The sequence below is a fragment of the Canis lupus genome, chromosome 9, assembly GCF_011100685.1.
Source record: "Canis lupus familiaris isolate Mischka breed German Shepherd chromosome 9, alternate assembly UU_Cfam_GSD_1.0, whole genome shotgun sequence".
In the NCBI taxonomy this organism is placed as follows: Eukaryota; Metazoa; Chordata; class Mammalia; order Carnivora; family Canidae; genus Canis; species Canis lupus.
The window spans coordinates 46,949,702-46,961,125 of record NC_049230.1 but is presented as its reverse complement, the minus strand read 5'-3'; the positions used below and the strand labels follow the sequence as shown (position 1 = coordinate 46,961,125).

At 53.8% G+C, this 11,424-nt stretch overlaps 1 protein-coding gene across 1 annotated transcript in view; it reads right to left on the bottom strand.

Annotated features, from left to right (window-relative positions):
- Positions 1-1,458: 1,458 nt before the first annotated feature.
- The window catches only part of RAP1GAP2 (RAP1 GTPase activating protein 2), a 213,227-nt gene continuing 203,261 nt past the window's right edge, over positions 1,459-11,424 (bottom strand). The window contains 8 exon segments of the mRNA XM_038548535.1: positions 1,459-1,704; positions 2,567-2,605; positions 3,013-3,089; positions 5,830-5,956; positions 6,409-6,526; positions 6,740-6,853; positions 9,053-9,174; positions 10,801-10,938. Coding sequence (XP_038404463.1) covers positions 2,597-2,605; positions 3,013-3,089; positions 5,830-5,956; positions 6,409-6,526; positions 6,740-6,853; positions 9,053-9,174; positions 10,801-10,938 — 705 coding nt within the window. The 3' untranslated portion in view covers positions 1,459-1,704; positions 2,567-2,596.

Genomic DNA, 11,424 nt, shown 5'->3' with positions numbered 1-11,424 from the left:
AATTTTGCCAGACTAGTATTCTAGTAAACATATTTCTCAAATAGTGTGAGGGGAGAGGTCCCCCCAGCCTGCCAGTAGGGTCCCACGAGGTCCACATGAGTGAGAGATGAAGGATCAAGGTTTTGTGCTGACGGCAAAAGCGGTGGGCAAATGATCACAATAGTCAAAAACAAGTATAACATGGACGTGAGACCACTCTGACTTCAGGATGGGCCCAGGTGACAGTGCAAATAAAACATTTGGTAGAAATCCTTACCATCTGCTCACTGAGGCAGGAGCCCGGCCCGAGGCCCCCTGGCTATCCTGGGTCACAGAGGCCCCATGTGCACCCCAAGCTGCAACACTCTGCTCTGCAGTCTCTCAGTTTTACGTGGGGGGGGACACCCGCCATAACCTCCACCAGGGCTAGTCCGTACAAACAACTTTCTGCACTGCAGACAAGGATGGATGACAAGCAGGCAAAGGGGGGTTGCTCTGGAGAGTGAGCTGGCTCTGGCCAAGGGGGCAGGCAGCATCCAGCTAGGGCCCAGGTTGTAAAAATCCCACCAACTGACCACTGCCTACAGACTCACAGTCGAAGGGGACTAGGGGACCAAGTGCCAACAAGGCCAAAGGGCATAGCAGCTGGAAAGAGCCCCCAAGGAAGCACTGGGCCCTCCACAGATGCCAGGAGCAGAAGCCACAGAGGGACGTTGCTCCTTCCTCATGCCTACATTTAGCATCCACACATCGACCCAGGCAGACGGGTCATCCCCCCCCGCCCCCCCAGCTCTGACTTCAGTGGTAGGCTGAAGTAACTCTTTTTTTTTTTTTTTTTTTTTTTTTTTGAAGTAACTCTTCCACGAGCCTTCATGTCAGTGGGGACTTGCATCCCACCCCAGCCCGCCGCCCAAAGGTCTTCCTCAGCCAAGGCCCCAGAGCACAGCTCACCAGCTTGCTCTTTCTGGATTCCTTCTTGCTGGAGGCTGCCTACCCCTTCTTGGGGCAAACATCCCTCCGAGGGGAGAGCCGGGCCCAGGGCTCCTCCCACAGCAACACCACCAGGCTGCCATGGAGGAAGAGTGCGGGGCCACGTCCACACACCGCAGCTGTCTTGGTCAGCTGCGGCACACACAACACACAGGCAGCAGGGCCTGAGGTGGGCGGATGGGCAAGAGGGAAGCTCCTAGAATAGAAGCACAATGTGGAGGCGACACCCTGATCTCTACCATGACATCTTGGAGGACAGCTACAAATCTTGGTTCCTGGAAAAGTGGTCCCTCGGCCCCCACCTACTGTATTTGCTGGACCTGCCTCATCCAGGACAGAGGGCTGCCCCTCCCCGGGTGTGGCATCCTGCCGACGGCCTCCACTCCCCACCTCACCAATTTCTCTGCCTCTCTAGGCCCTGACCAAATCCCCACGACCTGGATCCTCCCCTTGCCCAACTCTCCTTTGCACACAGAATGAGATGACAAATGACCCAGACACACATAACATAGGGTGGTCAGAGCAGGGGCAGGCCGGTGTAACGAGGCCTTGGCCAGAGAAGAAGTGCTCGCAGAGTGTCTTGGCAAGGGGACAGGCAGGAGTGTGGCCAAACTGGGACACTGGGACAGTGGTGGGCAGGTGGCCGGGGCAGCAGGCCTGTGATGGTCAGAGTAGTGGATGGCACCCCCAAACTGCTGGAATAGGAGCCTTCTCCCAGACAGAACCGGAACTTCCCTGGAGGAGAGAAGGAGGGAGATGATGAGCACACGCTGGGTGAGGAGGGAAGGAGAACAGGTGGCCGCGGCTATACCTCCTGAAGGTGCTTGGGACAGGAGACACCAAGTACAAGCGTGCCAGACATGAGGCAGCATAAGAGGCTGGCCATAAACACTGACTTGGTGAGCAGAGGCATCTGAAGTGCACAATGGGGGTGAAGGTGAGCGTCAGAATTCCCACAGTCTCTTCTGCTTTTTCACACATCAGGTTTATATGAAGTAGACAGAACTCTGGCCCTGTGTGGTTCCCCCAGTGCCACAGGGCTCCACAGCAGGAGGTCCAGCCCCAGGGGTGGCTAACTGGACCCATGCCCCACTCTGATGAAAACTGGACACTCCCTCACCTGAGGCCAGGACCAGAAGTCCTCCCTCGGGTCATCCCACACAGTGTCCAGGGGGCTGGGGCATCTCTGAACGTGCAGGGAGGACACATTTCAGCCCAGAGCCCTGGCCAAACACACAAGGAGGGAAAGACTACCAAGGACAGGTTGGCAAGGGGACAGACTGAGGAACCCTCTGTGTGGGGTGGGGGGTGTGGCTCTGGGCTCCTGCCCCTCTGCCTGCTGAACCAGGCTCCTCCTAGGGCATGGAGACCAACTCAGTAAGCCTGGCCCAATCCTATTGGGCAACCCTTCCCATCCGCGCCCCAGGCTGTCAGCAGTCTTCTTCTGTCCAGACCCAAGCCCCATCACAGAGGCTTCAGGGAAGAGGTGAGTGGCCCTCCCCAACTGGCCATTCCCAGGTTATCAGGCCACTAGCACCCTGATCTTAAGCAGACACACCTTCCCTCATGGTCACAACAGGACAAACCCTTGACCCACCTTTGACAAGCGAAGGACTCCTCTTTCACATTAGTGACCCTGTTTCAAGAAAAACCCATAGAAGAGTGTTAACTAACTGAACAACATAATCTCCACTGGCTGCAGCCTCTGTGTACTCAGCTCTCAACTCCTTGGTGAGCTAAGGAAGGGACCCGAGGCCCCAGGAGCCAAGAGTTCCCAGCGCACACCTGCACATGTCCAAAGCTGTGACTCCAACACAGCAGGTATGGCACAGGTGGCTGGCTGGCATCCCCTAGGCTGATGCCTGTACCATATGGGGATTATAGCATCACCCCCAAATCTGACCAGAGTGGTCCTTCCCCCAGCAGGATGTGGGAAGTACCCCCTTCCTTTGGCCCCCAAGAAGGACACCTGGCTCTTGGAGAAGGCTGGAATGTGGGATGCAAGAGGCTCCCCCCACCACCCTCCTGCCCCTAGATCCTTACCGCACTAGAGCTGGCATGGCTGAGCTTATCAAAGCGGAATTTCAGATTTGACCTCGGGGAGTTTCTGCTTTTGGCATCTAGGAAAAAGAGAAGTGTCCATGCAGAGGTCACCAGGGCTATGAATTTGGGGTATGGGTGCTACAGGAGGGCAGAGGAAGGGGCCCCTCCTCCACTAGGCATTTCCAGCTGACCTGCAGCAATTTGTCAGAGCTAACTCCTAAACTTAGAAATTTTTAGAAATGTAAGCTGGTTGGTGAACCCAGGAACTTTTTAAAAAATTAAATTATAGAAGTTTACAATTCAATAAATCATATTCAGCAAAGATCGTAAATACTCAAAAGTCCTTGCTCCCCAATTATTTCACTGCATTTTGCTATGATCTACTCTCTTTGGGTTACTTATGTCCGTGGAGCCTGATGCCTCTTCCAGGCTCCACAGCACACTGCTGGCCTGAGCTCAGCTATGGTAGAGCATGTACACTTCAGAAATCAGTGGATGCTACAAACTCAGGGCCTGACCTATAGTTTTGTTGTCTAGGCTTAAACTAATGAAGGAAACATTAAAAATACAGATGAAATTTGGGGCACCTGTGTGGCTCAATTGGTTAGGCATCTGCCTTCCGCACAGGTCATGATCTCAGGGTCCTGGGATCAAGCCCTACATTAGGCTCCCTGCTCAGTGGAGAGTCTGCTTCTGCCCCTCCTGCTCACTCTATCTACCAAATAAATAAAATCTTTAAAAAGAAAAGGAGAAATATATATGGCGATGAAATTTGAAAATGCATTGTAGTTGGAACTGGGAAGTTCCCATGAGACAGGAGGCTAGGAAGAGGAGGCTGGGAAGAGGAGGTGGCCCCAGGGCTAAGCCGTGTGTGCAGGGAAAGCAGGTAGAGAGAAGCACACGGTGTGGTGCCAGAAGCACCAAAGGGAGTCACCAGGCACGTTAAAGGTCCCCTTATGCCCTGGGTGATCTTCAGCAAGTGGCAGATGCTCTCTAGACCTCCTGCTACTCAAAATCTTATTTACTGGGACGCCTGGGTGGCTCAGCGGTTGAGCATCTGCCTTTGGCTCAGGGCATGATCCCGGAGTCCCGGATGGAGTCCTGCATCAGGCTTCCTGCAGGGAGCCTGCTTCTCCCTCTGCCTATGTTTCTGCACCCCCCTCCCCCCCACCGTGTCTCTCATGAATAAATAAAATCTTTTAAAAAATCTGTATTTTTTAAACCTTATTTACTTTGGTATTTAATACCAAGTAGAGGCCAGGCTTGGTTACAGATTCTTTCATTCATTCCTTCAATACTGAATTAAACCTTATTTTTTAAATATCAGGGAATTTCCATTCCTACCCTACTTCACAGCTGAGGAGACTGAGGCTCTGGGAGGAGGCCCTGTCCATGCCACAGCCAGGATTAGAGCCCTCGCTGCAGCAGCCCAGCATGGGGCGCTGATGAAAGGAAGCATGGGAACTGCTCCCTCTGGGTTTCTATCACGCGACTACAGTTTCTCAGCCTCAGCCTATTGGAGCCCCCTGATGGAGCACCATTAACTGCACTATTGTTCTATTCCTGTTATTTAACATTTAGGTTAACAGTTCTAAGTCTCTTACAACTCTAAGTTCATCTAACCTTCACACAACCAACCACGTGAGGTAGGAACTATTCCCCTCCCTCCAGTCTTTGCTCAGGGAAATCGAGGTACAGAAAGGCTCTGCCCAATGTCGCATCACCAGTCAGCGGCAGATCAAGGATATGAACCCAAGCCCCACAATCCTGCACTTGGTTCCACACTGGGCTGCACTCCTTGGGGGCCGGACCGCAAGGCTCTGATTTCTGGGTGCCAGTGGTGCCCTGCCAGCGCCTGGTGTGTGCAGCCACTCAGATGGTGCTCACCTCATGCCCCAAGCCTTCACCTCTCCCCAGAGCTGCCGCCACCTGCTCCACCTGACTGCAGTGGGCACAGAACCCCCAAAGGCCCAGACTCTGCCCTCCTGAGCCTTCACTATTGAGCCATGAAGATTTTACTTCCGTGACATCTCTTGAATCCACATCCTTCTCTATTGCTCCAGGCACCCTCCCTGTGTCTACTCCCCACCAATCCCGTGCACCCGGTCAGCCACGGCAACCAGAACAGTCTTTCTCTAGTACAGATAGCACTTCTCTCCCTAAGACCTTTCAATGGCTCCTCTCACCAGCAGGGTAGCACCCAGCTTGCAGGAGTCTCCACGGCAGCCCCAGCCCAGGGCCCTCTCACACCTGGCCCCTCCACAAACTGTAGCCCAAGAAACCAGTGTGGTTCCCTCCCCCTGCAACATGCGTCCACTTTGTACCCTTGCACTGTCACAGCCATCCCTGCAGCAGAGGACCCAGCATCAAGGATGGGGTGCAGCAAATGAGCCTCTGCTTTCAAATCCCAACTCCTCTACCAGACAGACCACTGAACTTCCAGAGCCTTGGTGTCCCCAGGAGTAAGGAGACCATAAGAACACAGGCATCTTAATGCCGGTGAACAGATGAAGAGAGCTAGTAGGGCTCAAGGGCTGGAGTGCAAGCTATGTGATTTCTGGGGGGGGGGGGGGGGGGGGGGGGCTCATGGGCCATGAGCAGAGATCAGGATACAGCCCCCGTGCCCCCGTCCAGCCACAGGGCGCACACGGGGCTCAGAGGCATGAGCAGTGGTCAGGATACAGCCCCCGCACCCCTCTCCACCCGTGCCCCCGTCCAGCCACAGGGCGCACACGGGGCTCAGAGGCATGAGCAGTGGTCAGGATACAGCCCCCGCACCCCTCTCCACCCACAGGGCACACACCACACCCCACTGACCTGTAGGACTCCGGCTCATGATGATGGGGGTGGCAGCTGCCCCCAGGCCAGGGCTCTCGCTGCTCGGGGACGGGCTGTACACAAACACCTCCTGCTTGAAGGGCGAGGTCGTGGACGGCTGGCTACTCTGGGGAGAGAGGCCGGGTGAGTGAGGCTGGCTCCATCCTCAGCGGTCCCACAGGGTCGCCTGTGCCATGGCAGGCCTGACCCAGGCCTCCTGCAAGCTCAGGGTAGTCACCGGCCCCCACTTCCCACCTGGACCTGCTCTTTCTGCCGCCTCCAATCCTGCCCCCAGAAGTGCCCCTGACCCTCTCCTCTCTGGCCAGGAAGGCTACGGCAGAGACCCCACTCAGTCTGGTCTCCAGCCCCCTGCTGCCATTCCCATGTCCCTCCCAGGGAGAGGAGACAAATGGCTGGCCCACCTTTTGTTCCCATACGTCCCCTTTCCCCCATAGGGCCAAAGGGCCAGGATGGGGCTCTTCCCACAGCAGCTAGTTACTGCATCCAGCGGTTGTCTGGCTGGGCCCAGGTCGCCCTCCCCACTCCCAGGTCCCCAGGGTCGGATGGAGCCACACCTACCCCACTGTCACATTCTTCCATGGCCTCGCCCTCCCCCGCTGTGCTGCTGAAGCTGCTGGTGCTAGAGGAGGAGCGGGAGATGTTGGCTCGGCCATTCTCCTTCAACTTGATGAAGGGCCTATGGGAACAGGAGAGGGGCAGGCCTGGTCACACCCTGGACCTCCTCCCCATGTAGGGCACACCTGGCAGAGGCTGAGCTTGCCCACCAGCGACTCCCCATGCCCCTACCTCCACAGAATTCTCAAAGCACAAATGCTGGCTCTCGGCAGAGAGCGTACCCCAGGGCTCCAAGTGGCTAAGGCCAGCCCTCCATCCACCCTCATTTTCTTACTTCTCCTTGTTGGGACAGATTTCTGGAGAGCTGGGATTGGAGGAGGCCTCAGACTTTATCTCTTGAGAAGGGTGTACACCATCCGGGGTCTTGGGGTTGCTGGATGCGCTATCACTAAGGGAACAGGAATAAAGAGGTGTGAGGCCATGAAGTCAGCCCCTCAGCCCCCATCCCACCCTCAGGCCTGAGATAAGCCTAACCAGCTCTCAGTACCACAGGGCCTGTGGGGTCACAGCACTCCTGCCAGGGAACAGCCACCAGGACCTCCATTCCCCTGAGCCTCACTCATGCCACAGCGCACAACAGGGTTTTCTGCTCCATCAGGGGCTCCTCTAGATTCCTGGGTGAGTCAAGAGTGAACAAGCAAGAGCCCTGGCTTGATGCCCCCAAGCCCAAGTCCACTTCCCCCCTTCGCTGGCCATCCCGCCTGGCAGAGCTCTAAGTCAAGAGCAGGCCACAGAGGGAATGGAGTGGGGTCTATGACATCCACTCCCACAGCAGGGAAATAACCCAATGCGTATGGTCTCCTGGGTGGTGCTGGCAGGGTAACATGCATAACTCCAGGGACACCCTTCACACAGACCACAGTATGAGCTCCCTGGATCCATGTGATGAGGCAGTTGGGAAGGGCATCTTGGTAAATAGGCTCTTCCTGGCCAAGGGCCCAAGGGCTTTCTCCTGTGGTTTAACAAAGGCCATGTACTGATGCCCACAATTTGTCCTATGTCCCCTCTTGGGGACAAGATAGCCTTGTCCTCAATGCAACTTTTATAGCAGCTTTACTGAGATACAATCCACATACAAGTCTTCCACTTAAAGTATATGATTCAATGGTTTTTAGTATATTCACAGTCTATTTTAGTATATTTAGTATGTTCACAACCATGAGCACTATCTAATTTTAGAACATCTTAGACCCTCTTAAAGAAACTCCAGACCCACTCATAACCATTCCCAGAGCTCCCCTCCCCCAGGACCTGGCAATCACGAGTCGACTTTCTGTCTGGATTTGTCCAGTCTGGACAGTTCACATAGATGGAGTCACACAACGTGCCATGGTCTTTTGTGACCGGCTTCTTTCACTTAGCACGGTCTTTCCAAAGTTCATCTAAGTTGTAGCATATATCAGTACTTTCCTCCTTTCCATTACAAAAAAAAAAAAAAAATACCCCACTTTCCAGATATACCACATTTTATTTATCCCTTCACGGAGTGATGGACATTTGGATCATTTCCACTTTGGGCTATTATGAGTAATGCTGCTAGGAACATCTGTGTGCTAGTTTTTATGTCGACATATGTATTCCTTCTCTTGGGCATATACCAGGAGTGGAACTGCTGGGTCATATGGTAACTCCATGTTTAACTTTCTCAAGAACTGCCAGGCTGTTTTCCAAAGCAGGTGCATTCATTTACACTCCCACCAGCAATGCCTGAGGATTCGAATTTTTCTTGCCAACACTTGTTTTTTTGTGTCTTTTGATGACAACCATCCCAGAAGTGTGAGTCCATCAAGTGCACTTTTAATGAGGCTGCTAATGCCCTCCTAATTGTCCACCCATGCAGGGGTATGGGCCATACTGCAAGGCTTCACTGCACGTCTGACACGGTAGACCTTCCCTTCTGGAATCCCTCCCCACTTGGCTTTCTTCTCTCTCATCTTCCTTCTGTTTCTCCCCTTGCCCTGAAATACTGGTGTTCTCTAGGCATTTTCCACACTGCCTTGGGTGGTGGTATTTGTTGATCTGCCTTAAACACCACCTGGGGACACCTGGGTGGCTCAGTGGTTGAGCACCTGCCTTTGATTCAGGACGTGATCCCCGGGGTCAAAGGATTTGAGTCTCGTATCAGGCTCCCCTCAGGAAACCTGCTTCTCCCTCTGCCTATGTCTCTGTCTCTCTCTCCCTGAGTCTCTCATGAATAAATAAATAAAATCTTAAGAGAGAGAGAGAGAAAGAGAGAGAGAAAACATTCTAGAAGCCCTAAGGAAAGTTCAGTGAACTGTCTGGCAGAATCAGGGAAGGCTTCCATAAGAGCAAATATTTGAGTGAGCATTGGAAAAGGAGATAAAAAATAATCCAACCAACATTTCCAAATGTGACATGGACAATTCTAGAAAGTCCCGAACAGAGACTGATCAAATCTGCCTCAGTGGACAGAGCAGAGTGAGGGGCTGGGATGTGCGGGTGCCTAAAGTGTGGATCAAGGTTAGAAGGAAGCTATCTCCTGAGGCTGTGCAAAGCACTCCCCAAGGTTGGGCATCTGGCGGCTGCAGTGGTGGAAGGACCCACAAACCCCGCCCTGCATAGTTACCATCGAGTCCGGCTGTCGCCTTGGCCTTCAGAACCTGTGTGCAGACGGGGGAAGAGCCCCGACCGCCGCTTGATGGGGCTCCGTGACTGGTTCTTTGCCACCGCCGCCACCACCACTGGAGGCTGCCAATGACAAAATGAGTGCTCACAGCCCATTCCAGACCCCAGTCTCCTTCTCTTCACCCCCCCCCCCCCACTTTCTGGTCTACAAATAGCTCCTGCACCCCTCAACTAGTCTGGAAGAGATCCCAGAAAATAGCAAGGCAGCTGGGAAAGCTAGATCCATGTAAAAGGAGGAGCTGAGACCCCCAGATTTCAGCCATTTGCAGCCTGTTTTCCTGTGTTCTTAAGTCAAACTTTGTGGCCCCATGTAATGGTCACCAAACACCAGAATTCTTAGAAGAACAAGGGGTCAGGGCCACCCTAAAGAGAGCTCAGCATATTGAAAAAGTCAGGATGGTTCAGGGGATCACAGCCTGAGAACCACAAAGCTAAGGCAGCCCTGAGGGTGACCTGGTCCAACCTCTCACCTTTCTGATGAGGAAGCTGAGGAGCCAAAGGGTGAGGGGATTGGGCTACAGTCATACAGCGAATCACTGGCAGGACAAGAACCCAGGGTTCAGACTCTCCATCCATTCCTCACAAATAATTGGGGTCCACACTGGGTCTCTCAATAACAAAACAGAATGAGCAGCAGAGCCAAGACCACGTGCATCCACAGGCCGAGGCAACCCGCCAAGAATGTGGCTCTGTTTCTGCCACATACAGGGGGATGAACATGAGATTGAGGGAGACTGCAGTCATTCTTTAGAGACTGCCTCTAAAGCAGGCTCCAATTTGTGCCATTTGTGTGCTGTGAAACCTGAGTAAGGAGCCCAAACTCTCTGGGCCCCCGTCTCATCTACAGAATGGGGATAACTGTCCTGCCTTGCTCATTTCACAGACCTTCTGTGTAGAACAAGACAATAGTTATGAAAATATTTGTTAAGTCCAATGAATTATGTAAGACCACTTATAATACTAATCCTTAGTATCAATGTGGGTATATTCTATTTGAAAAAGAAAAAAAAAAATCCTAGATTATAGGAATCCAAAGTCATTTTGTTTTTTAAATGGACCAATTATGTGGTTCCCTTACCTGGCCATCCCTGGTGCAAGCAGGCCAGGCCCAAACCCACAGACATGCCACGCTCTTTCCTTGGGAACTGCATACACAGTGATTCATGGCAAAGACTCCCAGTCAGGGAGACACGCACCCAGATCCCAGCTCTTCAGCTGAGCTAAGTGACCTGTGGCAGGTTACTAAACCTCTCTGCACCTCCTTTCCTCAAATTTGAAATGGAGAACACATCTGCTACAGGAATCAGATGAGATACTGTGAAATTACTTCGCTCCATCCCAGGTGCAGAGCAAGCCGGGGGTGGCTACTGTGATCATTAATACCAAAGCAAGGATACCCCTCACCTCAGGGGTCCCAAGCCCCTGGGCACAGAAATCATTTTGCAGGGTGAGCCGCAGGGAGGAAGCCCAGCCATCAAGGGAACTCAGAAAACAGGAAGGAGACAGGGAGGGCTTCTCTTCTGGGCCAGCCCCAGCCGTACCTGTGATGGATGGAGGCTCCATTTCACAGGCAGGGCCCTGGGTCCTGCTCTGGTCCCCTGGCCCACGCCTGGGTGCATTTACCCTCCTTGGCAGGCCTAGAGGGGCCCCCTGGGAACCTGGGCACCCCCCGGGGCCTGCGGCGCTCACCGAGAAGGTGGTCTTGGTGACCTCCATGCTGTTGTGCGAGATGCCTCCGCTGAGGCTGCCAGGGATGCCTCCACTGTGCTGCTTCTTCTGGCTGCTCACCATGGTCTCCATGGAGTGGCTGCGCACACGGATGGCCCTCTGAGGGGAGAAGTGACAGGGACCTGAGAGCTGCAGCCCAGTCCGCTGGATGTCCCCATCCTCCTGGCAGGGTCTGTGGACATTGCCCTCGGCTTGTGCACACTCATGCACACGCAGGCCACACAGAGCCCTGTGCCCATGTGGGGCCACCAGAGAGCAAAGGGCACACCAGCAAACAGTGAAGTGTCCAGGAGGGGACACCCAGGGCAATCGGGGGCTTGTCACAGTGTGCATGGACAGGAACAGCTAAAATCAAGACTGCTGAGCCTCCAAGCAGAGAGGGGCCTGGGGGGTGACGACTGCTCCCTCCGACCACTGTGCAGGTCTCTGCTGTTCTGGAACCAGACCCAAGGACAGTGGCCATAGTGAGGACAGCTAGTTAACACAGAGGGAGTACTCCCACAGGCCTGGGTCTTTTAGCATTGTCCTAATTTTAGGAACGCATCTGGTTTCCCCAGCTGACGTGGATACTTCTTAGAGATAGGG